The sequence below is a fragment of the Triturus cristatus genome, chromosome 6, assembly GCF_964204655.1.
Source record: "Triturus cristatus chromosome 6, aTriCri1.1, whole genome shotgun sequence".
In the NCBI taxonomy this organism is placed as follows: Eukaryota; Metazoa; Chordata; class Amphibia; order Caudata; family Salamandridae; genus Triturus; species Triturus cristatus.
This window is the reverse complement of record NC_140589.1, coordinates 1,477,942,244-1,477,963,724: the sequence shown is the minus strand read 5'-3', so window position 1 is coordinate 1,477,963,724 and position 21,481 is coordinate 1,477,942,244. Positions and strand designations below refer to the sequence as shown.

The window sequence follows — 21,481 nt, the reverse complement described above, 5'->3', positions numbered from 1 at the left end:
TCCCATTGCAGTTTTTTTTTTTAATAAGCATCACTGTGGAAATGCCAAAAGACCGCCCGCCAGACGACGAGATTACTCATAATCTGGCAGGACGCCGGCAGACGAGTTTGAGGGACCTGGAGTGGGGCGCTAGTGTGGCGGCCAGCTCCGGGACAGCCAAACTCGTAATCAGGGCATGAGGTGGTCTTTAGACCAAGGGGGCACAGCCTCTGTTTCTTTACTTAATTAAAGTGCAGCCTTTGAAACTCTGTCCCACAATTCTCTTATCCATCAACTATGAAACTGTGAAATCGGTAACACAAAAGTGATTTGCATCTTTCTTGGTGCTCTCCAGTCTTTACTCTGCTGGAGGCGTCTTCAGGTCGGGGTCCAATCTAATTACGGTAGGATCTGGGGATTGTCTCTTATACACGGTCCACCTTATCGTGGTGAGATTGTTTGAATTGTATTTGTTGGATCCACCCTGTTTCTAGCAAATTTATTTTAAGTGAAGCTCACTCTGACTTCTCAATAATCATAGTGAATGAGAATTGTAATTCTCCACGAAGCTCTTACCTACCACAGACACCCTGATGCTCTATTTCTCAGGAGTGCTTCTTTGATGCCCTGAATAAGTCCATCTGTTTGGACGAAACGCGTCGACTGTTCTTTTTCAACCCGACTGTTTAACACTTTTTCAATAAATGAAGAACTTGAGGAAAACATCTGTGGACACGGATCTGATAATTTGATGTGTGCCTATCTGTTTGTTTTTTCTGTTAGTGGTGCACCTTTGCTATGATTATAAATTGTTAAATTCCTTTATTGGATTGCACTATGACAGTGGGTGCATTAACAGGGTGCACACACAACTTTGGGGACTCCCAAAATATATGTATAGCAATTAGGGATAGCGGATCATGTTCTGGGTCCTTGTAGGATCCACTGTCTAAGTTTGTTTGGCCACTGCTTTCATGTTTCAGAAAAGTCTTTCCTCTCTTTCTTTCTGACAAAGTTGTGTGGCGTTCCTCAGATTTCATTCCTGTGTCCCACCATCTTTAACATACATGTCCGTCTCCTTGCTGATACTGTGGCCTCTTTTGGTTTGTATTTGATCACACAACTGGTTATCTCACTGTCTCCTAATAAGGGTAACATTGCTGGCTAATTGAAGAATTGCCTAGCATTGATTTTTACCTGTTACAGGAAGACCAAAAAATACGGTTTAAAAATGGGAAATACAATACACCGTTTTGCCCATGAAAAAAGCAGTCAAAGCCAACTGTTTGTGCTTTAATGTGGCAATGAATGCAAACAGCATTTTTGCATGCATGTGTTAGCACAATAAAGTCAGACTTGATAGCTTTTCCAGGGAACCATCTACAAAGCTGAACACCTGCAATAATGGAGAGTAAAAAGACCTAGAGACACTATACACAACTCCTTTTCTCAGTGGGGTGTCTGCCTCCAGATTGACACTTTTTTTTTTTAAAGGAAGATGTCAAAGCACAGCAATAGTAAATTATTAGGGGAACAGAATGGCATGTAGGCAGGCCATGCCAAGGCCTGGAGCGCGGAAGGAGGCTCGCTGCCGATGAGCAATAATTGAGGAGTATCAGAAAAAGGAGCAGTGGAGAACAGGCACAAGAAAAAGTGAGAGGAGAAATTTGTTCAGGATTGTAGAAGGGTAGGTAAGAGGAAGGAAGGACATGGATAGTGATGGAAAAACTACCATCTAGAGAGATGTCAGACAGCCATATTGGCTTGAGGCTGTCCCAATTTATAAATAAAAAACAAATTAGGCAGCGGAGAATGTGTGGATGGCCTCATGCAGCAGTAAACCAGCATATGGAGGTGGTCGAACAAACTATGGTCAAAAGTAGCTAAACGCTATATTATGTTAGTCAGGTGTCACTTTTAAGGAACAGCAGTTTTAAGTGTCTGTCTTGCGCACAAAAAATTGGTTATCATTAAAAAACAAAACAGCACATATTATGGAACTTTTACATAATTATTTACATGATGCTTTGAGAAAACTTTTCACTGCACTGCAGAATGTGTTCCTTTTATTGAAAAAGCCTTCTTGGAAGAACTCCCTAGGAAGAGGAAGGATTAACCTAAAAGTCAATTGCTTGCACTTCAAGTTAAATATATTTATTTCAATGACTGTCTCATAGTAATGGTACACGGATATTAAAAATAAAACAATCTAATTTCAGTACTTCAAAGGATTAAAACAAACAGAAAAACCAACAGCATCCAATAATCATTTCAAAAATGCAACAGGGAAAATTAAATCAATCAAGTAAAATATAAACCCTTATAAAGTGCACAGCTATGCAGACCAAATTTGAAATCGAACATTCTATTAAGTAATAATTTAAGTCCAACACAAAGCGACTAAAATACTCCTCTGAAGTCAGACCTAAAAAAAGCACTTTGATATACAAGCAAAGATGCGAGATATGAAACACAATATTCTACAAGAAAACATGAGAATAAAGAACAAGAGGTTTCTGACTAACACTGGAAACACACCCATCAAGTCCAACACAAGACAACACTAAATGTACCTTCTAGAACCATAAACAATCTTCCAAATGTGCCATTGCATATGCTACCAAAATGATATTGCATTTAGATATAAAACAATAATAGATTCATAGAGGTGACCAACAACATGCCACTGGCATTTAATGTTAATGTTAACTGGTATTTGTATAGCGCATAATCACCGGCAGGTCTCTTAGTGTTTTGGAGAGAGAAGTCAGAGCTGCTACATTTCATGTATAACCCATGTGTGAGATCAGGCAGAGCAGTGCCTTACAACAACATTCTGTTTTTTTAAAGCACATAAATGGTGCAGCTATTTTCTACAAACTACTGCGACCACTACCTTGCCCAAAGCATAGCAATGGGAAGAGGGTAAGGCAAGGTATTCACAACCAGGCAAACACATCTAAATCTAGGAGCACACTTCAACGAGCAAGACATTGAGATGAATAAGGAGGATAGTTACTAGTCAAATACTTCCCGATAGTGTGCTTTGAATACTTACTGAATGTGCTAAAGTTGACAGTAGAAAGGTGTTCAATGATCGTTACCACAAATGGAAAACATATTAGTGTCTCCTGTAACTGCTATTAAAAATATATACATTGCAATTCATACGGTCATCGAAACGTGAATGCCAACAGGAGAGCGCAATGAAACCACTTTAGAAATTCAAACACTTTCATATGGGAAGCACAATTAAGGATCTTTCAACTGCAGAGGTCAGAAAAGCTGCTACAGTTCATGAGACACAAAAAACAATACTTCTCCTGAAAAGCTCATTATCAACATACAAGTTGTGAAAGGATAAATTCCACAGCATACTTTTATCGCCACTGATCAATCTACCCTGCCAGTTTCAACATTCTCAGGACCTTTTCTTAAAAAGTAGTTTCCATAGAGAAGAAACGTAATGTTGGTGGGTGGCTGCCAACAGCAAGATCATCTTCTTGTCACACCTCCTTTTGCAGGGCTGGCAGGCAGTTCTTTTGGCGCTTCTCAACTCCTGCTCATATAATAGATGTGATGAGTACGATTTGATAGCCCATTGATATTTCACCACGTTATAAATTGGTTTACTGGTTGAATGGAATGTGAGCCCTGGACAAGGCAGCAGCCACAATCCTAGGCAGGGTAAGGCACAGGCAAACCCCAAATTAACCTGTGCTCAACCCCCTGGTAGCTTGGCAAGAAGAAGTCAGGGTTAACTTAGAGGCAATGTGTAAAAGTATTTGTGAAACGTTTCAGACGGTTAAACAGTGAAAATACAACATAAAAAGATCCCATACCAGGTTAGAAAAATAGAGCAAAATGTAATAAATAAAACAAGATGAAACCGACAAAAGTCCAGTTAGTAGAACCAGAGTTATCAATTTTTTAAAGACTAAACTATAAAATAGCACCTAAAAGCATAAAGCAGGAGGAGGAGCCTAGCGCGCAACCAAGATGGCCGCGTAGGTGCGAGGCTCCCGAGGACCTCCACGACCTCCTGAATTAATCCTGGCTATATCCTGTCCTTGTTGAGGGGACTGTATCGGTGAACCCGAGCTGAGGCGCCACCCGTTTTTCGTTTTCGAATCGGACCCCGGACACCGGTGGGAGCGCCGATTGAAGGATGCGGCCTTCTCCGCGCTGGCCCCCCGGATTGGAGTAGTGGGGCGATCCGGGGACAAAGCGAACAACAGCGGCGGGCAGGGCTGGGCGACTCGCGTATCCCGCGCTTTCACTTTCGCTTTTGCGCCCTCCTTGCCCTCAAGCGAGGTAGGGTTGCGGAGCGGGGTGCGGTGGCGTGGCCTTGTCCAGGTGCCCGGCTGACCCGCCGGCTGTGAGTCGTCCTGCGGTCCAGTGGTCGCCCTACCCCCCCGGAACCCGTGAACTGGTTTATCGGCCCTTTCGAGGAGATTGGCACGACGGTGGGAGAGCAGGCATGTCCACCAAACAAGATGGCGACCGGGCGAAGGTGAAGACGACCCGCCGTGGCCCGGCGCATCAATCCAACAGTATGGACCGCTACACCCTCCAGAAGGGATCTCCGGAGGCATCGCGCACATCCCCGGCGGGCCCGACGGAGGCGTCTGCTCAGCCGGTGGATCTGACCCTCCGGGACGTCATGGGCGCCATCGCAGAGATGAAGGCCTCGGTGGACCAGCGCTTCGACACCCTAGCGCAAAAGATAGACTCGGTCCTTGTGGATGTTAGCCTTGTGAGGGCTGACTTGTCCAAAACCACCGACCGGGTCGATTCCCTGGCCCACACCACAACGAGCCTCACGACGGACGTGGTGGCCCTCCAAAAGGAGGTGCGCCGGCTTGGCCAGGCGAGCGCCCTGATGGACCGGCGACTGGAGGATTCCGAGGGTCGGGCCCGGAGGAATAACGTTCGCATTGTGGGGGTGCCGGAGGGACGAGAGGCGGAGGCGGCAGATCTTTTTGTGGAAGAATTGATCCTTACCCATCTCCAGCCCCGGGGGCTGAGTAAGCTTTTTGCGGTGGAACGTGCTCACCGGGTCCCTGGGGGCAGACCTAAGGCCGGTGCCCCGCCGGGGCCTCTCATTGCCCGGATTTTTAACTTTCGGGACAGAGACGCTATCCTGCAGACCTCCAGGCAACAGGGACCGGTCAAGCTTGATAACATGGATGTGCATTTCTACCCAGACTTTACTCCGGCGGTCCAAAAACAGAGACTGAGTTTTCTCGGAGTTAAACGTCGCCTACGGGACCTGAACCTTAAGTACTCAATGCTTTTTCCAGCTAAGCTAAGGGTGGAGGTGGATGGTCGCACGCACTTTTTTGACCGACCCGAGGCGGCTGGGGACTGGTTGGACACTCTGCCTGGAGATCGGGGCCGAGGGGGTGGGGGGGGTGCGGTTGGCGGGGAGGGCCCGCCGGATCAGAGCTGAGGGGTGAATAATAGGCCTTGCTCTGGACAACATTCCTTTACCATTTACTGATCGTGTATGTTCCCCTCCTATGGAGGTCGTGCGGGGTCTGTTGGGGGCTTCCCCCCTCCTCTGGGGGACTAGTTAGTTTTTCATCTATGGGGCGACAGGCACACTGCACTTTGGGGGGGCTGTCTGGGCTCATGCAGGGGTGCAGGGAGGGGGGAGTTCTGTTGGGATGGGGGGTGGGGGGGGTGTGTTGTTTGTTTGCACCGCAAGGCAAGCCCTTTACTGTATTGTTGCTCTCGAGATGCTCTGTGGGGGACGACTGATTGCTTCTACGTATGATGGGGGGTAGGGATTTGACTGTGTTGTCATGGAATGTTAACGGCCTGGGGGACAGGATTAAGCGTGGTGTGGTCCTGCAGTACCTGAAATGTATTTCACCAGATGTTATCTTCCTGCAGGAGACACACCTTATAGGTAACTCCTTTCATGCCATGAATCGGCGGGGCTATCGTTTGGTGGCCCACTCGGGCTTCACCTCGGGCTCGCGGGGGGTGGGTATCATGATCAAGAACTCGCTCCCGTTGGAGATTGATGAGGTGCGCCATGATGAGAGGGGACGCTACACTGTTCTGGTGGGTAGAATGGAGGGTAGAGTGTTTGTTTTTATATCAGTGTACGTCCCGCCTGGGTTACAATCTACTACATTTGCGAACCTGGGGCGCCTCCTCCTAGACCTTCCGGGTGGCCTGCTGGTGGTTGGGGGGGGACTTCAATGCGGTAGTTTCTGGGTCTATGGATCGTCATCCCCCTAGGGACCTCCCCCGGGCACAGGCTTGGCTGTCCGGCCTTTTAGATACATTGGGCCTGGTGGATTGCTGGCGACTAAAGCATCCCGCACAGCGGCAATACACCTTCCACTCGGGTGCCCATGGTAGCCTCTCGCGGCTTGATTACATCCTTGTCCCGGCGGCCTATGCTGGGAGGGTGGGAGAGGTGTGCCATCTGGCGCGGGGCATTTCCGATCACTCCCCATTACTGTTACATTTCGATGTCTTCCCGAGGGGGGAGGGCAGGGTGGCTCCAATCAATGCTTGGTACTTGCGCGACCCCACTATTCGTGCCGACTTGATCAAATCCTTACAGCGATACTTTGATGAGAATGTGGGGTCTGTCCCTTCGGCCATCTCCCTGTGGGAGGCTTTTAAGGTAGTTCTCAGAGGGGAGGCCCTCTCCTTTATCTCCCATGCCCGGAGGCGCGAGCGGGAGGAAGTAACCCGGGTGGAGGCCGAAATTGCGGAACTAGAGGGTGACCTGGGGAGCGGGGTAACGGACGCCAAGTTGCATGTTCTGCACCTCAAGCAGGCGGCCTATAGGGCCCTCGTCACAGAGGCGGCCAGGGGCCTCAGTAGAGAGCAACAGGGGCGATTGTATGATGTGGGTGATAAGGCTGGTAAATTGATTGCGTGGTTGGACAAGAGGGAGAGAGCGAGTCGTGTGGTTCCTTTGATTGAGGGGATGGATGGTGTGCGTGTCACCGAGCCGGAAGCCATTGTCTCCTGCTTCGCGGATTACTTCCGCGAGGTGTACTCCCCGGTTTCTCCCGGCTCGGAGGAAGATTCCCAGGCCCTGCTTCGGGACATCGCGCTGCCCTCCCTTACGGTGGAGGACAGGGATTTGCTGGACGCTCCTCCCACCTCGGACGAAATTGCCCTGGCTATTCGCTCGGTCGCATCCGGCAAGGCCATGGGCCCCAATGGTATCCCCATCGAGCTTTACAAGCTGCGACCGGATGTACTGGCGCCCCACCTGCGCGCGATGTTCCTGGCGGCCCACTCGCAGGGTTCCCTCCCGCCGGACCAGCGTCTGGCCACAATCGTGGTGATCCACAAGGAGGGGAGACCCCGTGAGCGGGTTACATCCTATAGGCCTATCTCGCTCTTGAACGCGGAGCCCAAAATCCTCGCCAAGGTGCTGGCCAACCGGCTGGTCGGCGTGGTGGGCGATTTGGTCCACCAAGACCAATCTGGCTTTATACCCCATCGCAACACGGCTCTTAATCTGCGACGCTTGCACGGGGTGCTCGCGCGTGTCCCGTTTGTGCGGGAGCCGGCCATCTTGGCGTCCTTAGACGCCACCATGGCGTTTGACACGCTTGAATGGCCATACATCTGGGCGATGCTGGCGAAATTTGGATTTGGACCGGGATTCATTAGCTGGGTCAAATTGTTGTATTCGGGCCCATTGGCGCAGGTGGTGGTGAATGGGCGAGTCTCGGCCCCATTCGCGCTGGGGCGGGGCACGCGTCAGGGTTGCCCCTTGTCGCCGCTCCTGTTTGCACTGGCCTTGGAGCCCTTGGCGGAGTGGCTGCGGTGGCACCCCTCTATCCGTGGTCTCCGCTGGACCCCCGAGCATGAGGACCGCGTGTCCCTCTACGCCGATGATATCCTTTTGTATCTCGCCTCCCCGCGTAACTCGCTGATTGTCCTGGTTGATGTTTTGCGCTCCTTCGGTCGTAACTCAGGCCTTGTCATCAACTGGGCGAAATCCTGCGTATATGTGCTTTCCGGGGAGGCTCCGGCCCTACCACGGGACTGCCCGATCCAGATTGCCTCCCAGGGGTTCCGGTACCTGGGTATATATATTACTCTAGACCCGGAGGCCCGCTACGAGCGGAACTTGCTACCCCCCCTCCAGCGCTTGAAGGAGGACGTTGCGCGTTGGCGGCGTCTTCCGCTTTCGCCGCTTGGCCGAGCGGCCTTGTTTAAGATGATGTCCTTGCCGCGCTTTCTGTACGCGCTCCAGAACACTATGGACTTGGTTCCGGCGCGCTACTTCCGTGAGGTGGAGAGCCTGCAGCGGCGCCTGTTCTGGGACGGGAGGCCGCGTATTGCTCTGGCTAAATTGACGCTCCCGTGGTACGATGGGGGGGTTGCCCTCCCGGACATTAAACGGTATTACTGGGCCTCCCAGCTAGCTGCAATTAATCATGGCCTTTACGGGCCCGCCCTGAACCCGGCATTTGAAATGGACAAGATGCTCCTGCCCGGTGGCGATTACAATCGAGCGCTCTACTCTGGCGTGCCCGACTCCCGTCTGACGGGACCGACGCGTGTCATGGTGCGTGTCTGGCACGCGGCTAATGCAGCTATGGGGTGGAAGGACCGTTTGACCCGGGCGTCACCGCTATATGCGTCTGAGAGGTTGGGCTCCCTGTGGACATCGAAGGGCTTCGAGAAGTGGGACACGATCGGAATCAGCACAGTGGGAGATCTCTGGACGAGGGGGGGATTCAAAACTTTTGAGACGCTGCAGACGGAATTTCAGCTGCAAGGCAGTGAGTACTTTCGGTACTTACAAGTCCGCCACGCGCTGGGCTCCGTCTTCCCTGATGTCGCGTCCATTCCGGAGTCTTCCCCCCTGGAGGACAGAGTGCTGGATGGCCATGTCCCAGACAGCACGATCTCCCTTATATATAAAAAACTGATCAACGACAGATCGTGCCTGCTGACTAGTCTCCGCGAGGCCTGGGTTGCCGACGGGCTGGAACTGGACGACGAGGACTGGATTTCCGCGGTGGCCTCTCCGAAGGAGGTGGCCATCCCGGCTCGCCTTCGCTTCGTCCAGCTTAAGATCCTCCACCGGGTTTACGTGACGGGGCCAAGGCTTCTACGTATGGGCTTTGCTGGTGACGGATTGTGTAAGCGTGGCTGTGGTGCCTTGGCAACTTTCATGCATATTCTGTGGGAGTAACCAAAGGTGGAGCGATTCTGGCGTGGTGTGCATGAGGTCCTGCGTGTGGTGACGCGTGTCGCGCTGTTGCCTGAAGCGAGGAGATGCTTGCTGAATGTGTGGGAACCAAATGACTATTCGGTCCCGCAGACGCGGTGGGTGACTCTGGGATACATGATAGCTAAGCGTGACATTGCTCAATTGTGGGGATCCCAGAGGCCCCCGGCGGTGTTGGCCTGGAAAGAACATATGGATTGGTGTATGTTCCGTGAAAAGGTAGTGTATGTGGCGAGGGGTAAGCCTGGGGCGTGGGTGAAAATCTGGGGCCCCTGGAACGCCTATCGCGGGGGTATTTGTGAGCCGCCACTGCTACCGGCTGCCTCACCAGCTCCGTCCCCCTAGCCGACCCCCTCCCTCAGCCGTGGGCATGTGGTTCCCCAGTCCCTGATCTATTCCCATTCCCCTCTTCAGAGTTTGGCTGCTGGTTGGGATCCCCCACTTAAGGAGCACGTGCCGTCACTCTGGATGGCGGATTGCCTTGCGGGTGTGGTTTTTTGTGTTGTTCTGTTTTGAAAAAAGGAAACCGTATTGTGGGCTTGGAGTTATGTGGCCTGCGCTATTGATATCTCCTGATTTACCAATCTGCACCGCCAAGAGACTCTTACTGTAGGTATGACATATGCTTCTGCCACTCTAGCGGCCGGCCGGATGGTTGTAGGCCCATACTTGTAACCTTTTTAAAATGTAATAAACGGTTTAAAAAAAAAAAAAAAAAAAAAAAAAGCATAAAGCAACAACCAGGGATATCTGGTCACGCTGGACCAGATAAAATTCAAAAGTTCAAGCAGACTGCGATGGAGCGCAGGTCGAATACAGTCCCAGATTAGTTCCACGGAAGTTTTACCTTCCCAAGTTTTGTACCAAGAGTCCCGTTCACGTGGAAGATCATCACCGGGAGTAAGGAGAGCATCTCTAGTCAGCGTGGAGCGAGGAGTAGGCCAGTCAGCGTGGACGGACAGGCTAGTGCTTTGCGTTAGTGGTCCACGCAGGTGATCAGTGCTTGCTGTGTGAAGACACGAATTTGCAATGGCTCGCTCTGAATTTATGTGAGAACGGCACGGTTCTGGTGCAAACGGGCCTGTTCGCAGTATCCAAGTGCCCAAAAGCTGATACAGGAGAGTAACTCCTTCACTCAAAGGCAGATTACTTTGGGTGTCCTTGATGCCCACAGGTCAGCTGAAGATACTGGAAGAAGCACAGATGAAGAAGAAGACTTGCAGAACACCGACACCAGGAGCAGCAGGAGTCTTCCTTGATGCAGTCTCGATTCTAGGGAAAATCCAGCAAAGTCCAAGTGTCCAGACGGTCGAAGAGTGACATGGTTTAAGGCAGGAGTCTTGTACCATGGCGAGTCTGAGGACCCACCCACAGGCGAGTCCTTAAGTACCCTAGGGAAAGAGTTAGAACAACACAAGCTTCCCTCCCAGAGGAGGAGCTGGACAGAGGGGAGGATACTCCCATGTCCTTTGTCCAATTTCGCGCCAGAGCGAGAGCCAAGGGCTCCCCTGAACTGGTTCAAACTGGAGTATGCAAAGAGGGCACCAAATGAGCCGTCAAATCAGTGTGATAGCACTGGCAAGCGTATCCACCCCAGCCTAATACACTAAATCCTGTCTGGGAGGCGGTCACACCTACTTCTGACAGGAAACCTATTGTTCTGCCTTCCCCTACTCAAGCTCAGCTCAGCAGTAAGAGGGCAGTATCATGTCTGTGGTCAGCAGCAGCACTAGCTTTCTGGCAGACCCTGAAAGGCTGTTACCAGGAGTAATGGGGGCATCCGGGATCCGTTCCCCCCCCCCCCCCCCACTGCATGAAATCATACCCCCAACACCGTTAACTGTGTTGGGGTATGATTCCAACATGTTTGATACCAAACATGCACAGGTTAGGCACTGCCACTATATAGTTAGACATCTTGAAATGACGGATGTCCACTACATGTATCAAAATGTCTGGCCGCACCTACAAAGCCTGGAGAATCGACCTCGGGATTTGTAGGGGTGTTCTGCTCATGCAGGGAAACCCTCAGATTTGTAACCAAGCAACTTGCCTTCAGGACTGAAATGCCTGCAACAGGGGTGACTTTTAGGTTTTAAATGTAGTGAACTCAGATATAAGGAAACATATCTGTTGTGAGGGGTGCAAGCACCCACTCACACAGGCTACAATGGCAGACCTATAGTCACAGTTTGAGTGGTCTCTCATGGGTGGCACAATACATGCTGCAGCCCATGGAAGACCCTGGTGTACATTTGCCCTGGATACCTCAGTACCATACACTAGGGACGTATAGTGGTACAGCAGAAGCCAATTGTGGATGTACACAGTACTTGCCATCCTCAATTTAGGGAGGAAGCACAGCGAGTGGGGTCCTGATTAGCAGGATCCCAGTCAGACTAGTCAAAAAAGCATAAAGACACCAACAAAAAGTGGGGGAAACCATGAAAGCAGATCCTACTGTCCTACAGGTGTGTATTTACAAGTATGTCTTTTTCACAATCCCGTCACTTCTTCATCAAGCAGGTTGAAATTGGCCTTTGGTACAGCTGCACAATGTATGTCATTTAACTGCATAAAGCTCACTACACTAGGCACCCTGTCAAAGCATTGTGTGTATAAACTCGCACTAGGCTGGTAGGAGTATTATTAATAGGTTTAAAATGGCAATTTTTTTTTTTTGCACAAATTGCGTAAGGTCCTGTTAAGCCTTGACAATGTTCTTTTGCACAACTGCGTAAAGTTTGCATTAAGGATCATATATAATGTTGTTGTGCACTTGACTCTAGCAGGTGACAAGAGCAGTTTTGTCCTAAAAATGTTTACATTACATGTGCCTCTTTGCACAGCAACATGTTGATTGTGCACGCTCCACAGGTTGCACGATCCTGGTCAGCTCAGAATCATATATCTAGCTACCAGTTTTATAATGTACTCATAGCAATCTCCCTGCACTCTTATGCATGATATAGGTAAGCCAATGGTTCTATACTAGTTAAAACGTCCACATTTTTATCTTGTTATATGCACAACGTTTATACTTGGCAAACCTGTGATGGTCAAACCAGTGTTTAGATTGCCTGAAGTAGAGATTTCTCAATTGTATACATGTTGCATTGGTGATTATGCTGTGGATTTTATGTAAGTTTATGGTTTTTATCAACTAATAACCTTAATTTTGATTATGTACTGCTTTGTATAAGATGCAGCTGAAGTGCCAGGGTAGCTCTTGGAGGGTGAGACATAGGTGTTCACAGGGTAGTAGAAATGTATAAAATATCTACTTGTCCAAGGGACAGGAATCCTCAGAGATCTACTTGTTCTGTTATAAAATTCACTTGTCCATTTAATTTCCATGCATTGATGTGACCTATTATGCCAGTGAATCATTATATACCAGCTCTGATAATAGACTCTCCGATTGTGCCAGGTTTCATATTATAAGGAGATATGGATTCTACCAAGACTTATTTTGTCAGCTTTCCAGAAATCTTCAAACAGGTACTGGTGGTAGGCAGGAAGCTGTATATCAAGGGTTAGAATGCATAGTGAGCCTATGCATGCCTACAAACTTACATGCTTATTATGGGCATTCACAAACTCTCCTCCAGCCTCTTCCTGGAGAATTTGCAATCACTCAGCAGATTTTCCCATGAGCATATGTATGCATGTTTATTTGAGCATGCAAAAGAGGAATTTGCCAAGGTTTGCTTGGAAAACAGTTTTTAGGAATACATGTGAATTTCTGAAACAAGTAAATCTTCACCAATGCAAGAACGGACTACCTGCCGGTTAACCTTTTGTGGTTTTCTTTAATAACTGAGATCCCAATTAATTTTCATGTTGCCCAATATTGTTTTACATGGAGTCTCCATTACTAATTTTTTCAGTCAAACACATCAAGCATCAAACGACTCAGTGAAATTGTATTTATTAGTAGGCAATAGTTTATCAAAAAAACTTTCTAAGGTGCAAAACCTGTATGTGCACATGTTACTTTGAAAGCAAACACCAACGGCCTGTCAAGGCTCTTTGTCTATTTGCATATAATTAGGAAGCATTACAAATCATCCCAAAGTGTTAAATTCTAAAAACATATGTACACATTTTTACACTAGCCCCACTGTCAGTAATGGAAGTGCAGCTAAATGCATTTTCTCAGAGCGATCACCCCAATTGTAAAGGCTTTTGCGCTTGTGATTCATATATAAAAGTATGAACAACTTCTGGATATCAATCTTGCCTTAGTAGCAGACAACCCTCTTTCACAGATCCATACCGTGCTGCTATAAAGTGGCAATGCGTCTGTGCAGTAAGGGGGGGGGGGTGATCTTACTTGCCCAGTGAACCAAATACAGGCCTCGAAAAATCTACTCGCCCACTCGAAATTGAGAGTAACATTTTATCAGGTCAAGCTCAGTTCAGTTCATGAAGCTTTATTCGGTTCATAACATGTAATGACCATAAAAGCACACGGCAAAATGCAGAAATACAAAAAAATACAGACGAAATAGAAACACATTTAAAAAGTCATACTTCTCCTGTAATAAATAGATTTACAGATAAAACTGGCAGTATAAAAACATATATCTGGAGAGTTCAAATAAAAAAGCAACCTCATTGCATCTTCCATATTAAAAATACCATATTTTAAAAACATGGGTTTTAAAAATGTAATGCTTACATTCAAGAAGAGAGTGCAGATAAGCATAAAGTGCATGCTGCTTTGTTTTGAATGACCATCGCATGGGCAAGGGCCGACAGGGTACCTTTTTTGTTGGGGGAAGGCCTCCAAGACATGTACCATTCCTAACCTTAATCTGGTTAAGACAAATCTGGTCAAGACAAATCTGTGAGCTGGTCGGGTTACCATGTTCAGATACTGCTGGAAACCCTTGCTTACAGTGTATTTGTTATAAAGTTGAACAGTAGTGAGGGGGACCAGTCCCAGCTAAACGTTTTTGGGTTCTAAACAACATAAAAGATTTTTTCATATCATGTTTGACAAGAACTCGGGGGGGACAAGAATCTAGCAACAAGTTCAACCCGAAAATAGCCTGGTAGCTCTCAACAACATACTTGAGCCATGGGATTTTCATACAATTATCTAATTTGAGGCAATCCTTAATAACAAGTTGGTTGAACTCGGTCTCTTCCTTGTGCCAAATTGCTTGGTAAAGCGACAAAGGCCTAAGTGAAGCAAGGTCACTCAAATAGTCACTCAAATAGGCGACCCCAACCTCTTTATGAATCAACTCTGTTGGGGCAGAAGCAGGTAGATACATTAGTTTCTTGAGGAAGATGTTTTCTTCCCTCTGTAAGCAACCAACATTAGAGTAACCCCACAACCCTGCCCCATATAGGGCAATGGAGACACTTTTAGCCTTATATATCTCCATCATGTCTCTGATTCGCCTATCCCCTATCTTTGCGGCGAATTTAAATATGCCATAGGAACTTTTGACCATTTTGGTCCTAACACTTATTAAGTCTTGGGCCCAACTGCCATCAATCGAAAAAGTGACACCCAAATAGCAAATATTATTTACTTGCTGCACTTTCACACCGTCTACAAAAAAAGCATAATTCTTGCTAGTCTTGGCCCCGCAAATCATGGTGTGGGTTTTGCTTTTGTTTATCAGCAACTTCCTCTCCCCTATAAATTCAGAAAACCGGTCCATCAGGCGCTGCAAACCAATAGGTGTCCGAGATAGGAGCACAGCATCATCCGCGTAAAGCAGAACTGGCACACTAATCCCGGCAACCTGAGGTGCATCAGCCTTAACTGTTTTAAGGACGGTTTCCACCCCATTAATAAATAAAGTAAACAACAAGGGGGCGAGGACACAGCCCTGTCTTATTCCGCGTTTCACACTGAAGTTCGAGGTACACTCCCCGTTGACCCCATATCGAACGCACGCCTGCATCTTATTGTATAATCTAGCAAGGAAGAAAATGATTTCCTTGGGGGCGCCTAATTCTAACAAAACTGACCAAAGGAGCGAATGGTTAACTAGATCAAAAGCGCTACTTAGATCGGCAAAGCAAAGATACAAATTACCATGCATAGCCTTAGTAAACTTGCTGATTAATAATTCTAAATTCAAGCACTGATCTAGGGTCCCACGGCCCTTTCTAAAGCCATATTGGGAGTTGGCAAGAATCCCATTCTCCTCAGTCCACGTTTCCAGTCTAGACAACAGCACCCTGCTCATAATTTTCACCGATGAGTCCAGCAGACTAATCGGCCGATAGTTACAGGCTGATGCCTTGTCCCCCTTTTTGTAAATAGGGACAATAATTGAATCTCCCCATGTGGGTGGAATCAAAGTGGTTACCGCTGCATTGAGGACCAAAGTAAGTATAGGTCCCCAAAAAGTGGTTGGGCCTTATAAACATCGATAGGGACTCCGTCGGGCCCCTGTGCCTTTCCCCCCTTGCTAGCTTTAATACTACATTCCACCTCACCTAAGGAGATGTCTAGTGAAACCATGGGCCATTGCCTTTGCTCATTGTCAGTCGGGACACTATCTTGAAAAATGGCTGAGGAATGGGACACCCAGGCCTCACTCCCCACATTAGAAGAAAGTTGGGGGATTTTATCATCTTGTAGGAAGGGGGAATTAATGGTAGACCAGAATAAGCGGCTGTCCAAGGTTTCTGCCGCCTGTGTTAAATTATCCCAAGCTTCCTGCTGTAGTTCCTTCTTCCTGCTAATAAGTGCCATTTTATAATCGTATTGCAGAAGTGTGACTTGATTCTTATCCCTTGGTATAAGGGCTAAAGCTTGTTTAAGTTGGGAAAGAAGGGCTGTGCAAGCATGGTCAAACCAACCCTTACCCTTGCGTCTCGTACCCGGCTTGTTTCCCGTAAATATGTTATTAATAGTCATATTGATATTAATGAAATTAGTCACAACAAAGGTAGGCAAACACCCTGGTGTTAAAATAGCGTTAATGTCTACCAAGTTTTTAGATATGATTATGGGCACTACTACTGCAGATTTTTCCCCTTTCCACCTTAGCCTAGCCCCATTTACTCTATGCGGCTCGATGTTAGCTAAAATTCTTGGTGCCAGCTGGTCTCTACACTTCCATGATTCGATTTGCATAGTAATACAGTTATGATCGCTCAAATTAGAGGCATCCCTTATCTTGATCAGACAATGGGGCACTAATCTAGATGAGACCAAAATGTGGTCGATGCTAGAGCTAGCGTTCCTCCCAGTGTATGTGGGAATAGAATAACCACTGGCCTCTACATCAGGCCTCACCAGCTCTAAATCATAAGTTGCCATTACACTATTAATAGCCTCCCCATAGGCGTTATGTGGGAAATGGGGCGTGTTCTCACCACTTATTTTGTACCCCGCAAGCCCTAGAAGAGGACAAACCACAGGTTGTGGAATTAAAATCACCTAACCAAATAAAAGTAAAAATACATTTTGCTTCTGCTACAAGCTTCATGAGGGCACTATCAAGCTCATCTATCACTTTGTGCCGAGAATTATTAAAAATATTGTTGTAAAAGTTTATTAAAACACCTCTATGCCTTCTGGTAGTCGCACCCAGAGAATTTGGGAATGGGTTCCGACTGACAGATGTTTTACAACCGTCAGCTTTAGGTCTACTGATATAAGAAAAAGCAGTCCCCCCTTGGCTCTTCCATGTCTGGACTCTGAAGCTTCTAGGCTATAACATACATAGCCATCGAAACTTGGTTTAACAGTACACCAAGTTTCTTGGAGACATAGAATGTCGTATGATCTAATCAAAGCCTCCCATCCCAGTTTGTTTCCCTTAGAGGCCCAACCGGCTATATTCCAGCTGGCGACGGAGATACCCCCAAAGGAACAGCTATTGGGCTCATCTTGGGCAGTATTGGAGTTATCTCCATCACCACGTAGTTCAATCACAGTCACACCCAAACTCCCGTCTACATCATTAATCAATTCCTGGTTACTCTCAGTGACATTTGCTACTATTGACCCGCTGTTAATAGTTTCCAGGTTGTCATTAACCTGAAGACCCGCAATGGCTAACCTTGTCACACTAGATTGATTAGACAGGGCACTCAGGGTAGTGGCCAACTGGGGTCCAGATGCCTTCTGATGTCAATCATTCTGATCTAGGGAACTCAGGGATTGATATCTGTTCTGGACAGGGATTGTGAAAACTGATCCGTAATTGGGGAGAAAGAATCTAGCTCTAGTGGTGGCATGATTAGGAGGGAAGGCTCTATCTCTGTTAATAGCATGAGGCGTCTTGCTAAGATGATTGTAAAAGTATCCCAAAGGTCGTACAATTACATTAGTCTCATTCTGTGTTATGGAGGCTGCTCTTAACAAGATTAACGATGACACAGTCACCCCTGCAGGACTTTCTTGTATTACCGATCCAACTAACCCTTCTGGTTGATATAATTTGGTCAGAGAACTTAACCGGGAACCCACAGTGCCTGTTTAGCCAGAAAATCGTTTTGTTTTTTAATGAGTCCTGCGGCTCTAGAATGGTTCTGGTCTGGCTAAGATCTAAAGAGGGGACATTGGATAGAACAACAACATAGGGTACACACTCGGGTGGAAGGTCTACGGATCGATTGTTATTGGGTGCAGCTTCCCTGGTCAAGCTATTTTTAGCACCTACTAGTCCCATATGGTGAGCAAACTTAAGCGGGAAAGTAACAGGTGTTTTGTTCATTCTGAAAGTGCATGAGCAATAAATAGGTCATTAAATCTTGTTTTTATCTTGACAAATTTGCTGTCTGCTCAAGGAAAGAGGTCAAATCTCAGTTTGTCTTTTAACTAATTGCTGCTTGGAAAATTAGGTTTATTTTTCTCTCTCTTACTAGAGTTAGAGGTTTTTGTCAAATGAGCAGTCTGAAAATGCCCATTATTTTTCTCTAACACATACCATCTAAATAAATAGCCTGTAAATTAATATTACAAATATATCAGGAATTACAAAATCACATTTTTTTAGTAATTAAGAAGATTGATGCAAACAAAGAGTTAAATAGGAGCAAAACAAAAAAAGAACAGTTTACTTGGTGATGTGCAAATGACACATATTTGCAGAAATCCTATTTCGAAACATTGTTTGTACACTAAATAGTTGGATCAGTAAAGCCACATGTCAGTGGGAACGTTTGTGACCATTTCAATGTAAAATCTGCTGATTACAAATGACAGTGTGCTACCACTTCATGCTTTAGTTATGTATTTATTAAAGTAATAGTTTTCAAACATGATTTGAGAAACATTCCTGCCCCGGCCCTGATGAAAATGCTGTTAATGAACTAAGAGGCAAGTCAGGGGGTCACGTGTATCCTATATGTGGCAAGATTTATATTATATTTGGAAAAAAAAGTTTAGTCTATTAAATCAAACAAAAGAGTTTTTTGTACAGCAGACATGCTGAACTCACACATTTGAAGGTGCTCTCATATGTGAAATTGAAGAAAATGGTGGCTCAATGAATTAAATTATTTGCCCACAATCACATAATTTGAAACCAGTTTATGGGTCAAGAGCATTACATATAGGTTGAGTAGATTATTGTAGTCACTAGACCTGCAGGTCTAGTACCATTTTTATGATATTTCGAGGCCTGAAATAAACACTGAAATTTGCTGTCCTTGACCCCAAACAATATGTCCAGGGCGTTGAGCGATAGGAATTCCACAACCTTGGTTCAACTTTCTGGATGAATGTAGAGCAGTGTGAAAGATGCTCTGCACAGTTCCCTAGTAGTGCGTGATAAAGCCCGCATTCAAAGTTTGACTAGAGGAAAACTTTAGCAAAAAAATAAAAAATCTGGGACCATTCTTCATTTCTGCCACATCCATAAAAGTAGCCTGCGACACAAAGGATTCAAATCGGTTTTAAAATGAGTCTAAAAGTTATGTAGAGGGGCTTTTTTGATGTTCTGCTCAACGTGCTAAAATATTTGAAGCAGTAACAATATGCGTGACATTTTTAAAACATATTTGACTAATGGAGATCTACATGTCTACAGTTATGGTACTGATAACCCCACATTCTACACCTATGAAAATCTTTTTTGTTGTTGTAAAAATGACAGAATACTACAGTTGTTATGAACCAAGATTGATGCAAATATGCATGAATATATGCGATTACATCAAGGGTAATTCCTGCTTCTGAAGTCAAACCCGAATGCCATGTTATCAAATCTAACGCTGTCAATGTATTTGCTTTCATGTGCACACCCTTAAGTTCATTAACAGACGGTTCTTCTGCTAGTATTTCAAGTTTCATATCCTCTTCCACCTCTCTGTAGATATCTTTCCAAAATGCATAGTTCAAACTATAGCTATTATGTATAGGCAAAACCCCACGCAACAAACACTACAGGCTAGTACAAGTATGGACTATAATAACAAAAAATGGTTTGTTGATTTCGGATTAAAACCATCTACTGTCGGTGTCCTCATAATAACAGGCTAGGGAAGTCAACGTTCCGAACATGAGGAGGGTGCAACCGTGTCAGAGCGCCTATCACGTGCACTGTGTTGTGGTAGACCAACAAGGGCCGATGATGTGGTCTGACGGCTAGATTGCAGACTTTGGTGCTGGAAACCAAGGTTCGAGCCTTGGGGTCGCACCCACATCCTGTGATTCAGGGCAAATCACTTAATCTCCCCGTGCTTGAATTTGTCCTTGAGTAACGTAATCGGTGCTGATGTAAAGTGCTCCAATATCTTCGGGTCGAATTCACGCTATATAAATCTGCATTAAAAAAAACACGTAAAACACACTCAAGGATCCGACTCCCAGCCTGTCAAACCCTATAACGAGGGTGCTCTCCGACATACAACTTAATGTCAAGGTTACTTCAGCGCATAGAAAGATCTGCACTCATCTGTCACTAAATCATTTGAGTAAAACGTGTTTAAGACTAAGCTCTCTCGAACGTGCTGGTAATCACTAGAGAATGCTCTTGTAAAGGAAAGCGTACACACAGTGCCTTTGATAAAGTATTAGGGCAGACAATGCATGGATGCTTTCACTTAAAATCTAAAGTGCAGACAGCGGTGCCTATATCGAGTGAGGCTTGGAGACCCACAAAAGCGATACCTACCAGGGTAAACTCGCTGCCTGGCCAGTTGAGGCGGAACGGGATGTCATCGCTAATGGAAGGCAGGGCGCCGGTTCGCAAGAGTCCGCAGAGTAGCAGCAGCGGCCCCGCCGCAAGTCGGCGCCTTGTCCTCATCCTGCCAACGCAAAGTTTACAAGGGGCTGCAACCGGCGCTACCTGCCCTGCCAGAACAGCATCTTCGTACAGCTGATGACATACCCGGTAAAGCCGAGAAGCAGAGGGCGGGCCCTTGCTGTACTATCACCCAATCCCAAGGCGTCAGCGTAGCGTCAGCTCAACGCGCCACGTCTCTTCCGTGTCGCAGGTGCGTTGTTTCCGGTTCAGTAGCACCGAGGAGTGGGACGTGGAATTGAAAGAATCAAGCAACACGTGAATGGAGAAAAGGAACACAAGTTGACTAAATAACCTACATTTATTTTTATCTGTACTTGAAATGACGGGAAAACGTATTTTACAATTCAGGGTTATTCTAAATATGTAACGACATAAGACCTGGGGCATAGCTAGCTCCCAGTACGAACTCAAGAACAGTCCCGGGGTTCAGCACGCCGCCTTCGCTCACCACCACCACCATCCGGCCTTCTACCCCTAAGACCAGTAAGAATGCAGGAATCCCTCCAGTCGCGAAAACAACGCCCATGGGAGCAATATCACTCGGAAGGCTTGGCTGGACAAGCACCGCAAGAACCCGAGCAATGGCGAGAAGATCATGCTCTGTAAATATTTAATATATATTTTTCCAAGCCTAATCGATTCAACTTTTCTTGATATGTAATCTTGATTGAATTTGAAACTTGTATATCTGTAACTCTAACCACGAGTAGCTGTAGTAGACATATGTATTGTCACTTACTACCGTTCCTTTTTCAGTTTAGCTGTTTTGTATCTTTTTATGTAATGTATGTTCTCTTTCTGAAGTCCTTCGCAATGCAAATGGTTCTATTGTTAAGCACTCTGACACCTTCGGGTGAAGTACGCGCTATATAAAAATACATAAATAAATAAAAGGCAGTGGGGTGAAATCTTTGGCTCCTGTTGTGTTTTGTAGTGTGTGTGTTTTGTGTTGATTTATGGTAAGTAATATCATCTGCATTTAACCTTGCGTTGTAAGAGGCCAAAGGACAACATCATTTTGGTATATGTTGACTTGTGATAC

General features: G+C 46.5%; 1 protein-coding gene across 2 annotated transcripts in view; it reads right to left on the bottom strand.

Moving 5' to 3' along the window:
• ERLEC1 (endoplasmic reticulum lectin 1) overlaps window positions 1–20,590 on the bottom strand; it is a 256,106-nt gene extending 235,516 nt beyond the window's left edge. For both annotated transcript variants that reach the window (XM_085612592.1, XM_085612593.1), the window contains exon 1: window positions 20,308–20,590. In XM_085612592.1, the coding sequence (XP_085468718.1) occupies window positions 20,308–20,439 (132 nt within the window). In that variant the 5' untranslated portion in view covers window positions 20,440–20,590. The remainder of the gene's footprint in view (window positions 1–20,307) is intronic.
• Window positions 20,591–21,481: the final 891 nt, after the last annotated feature.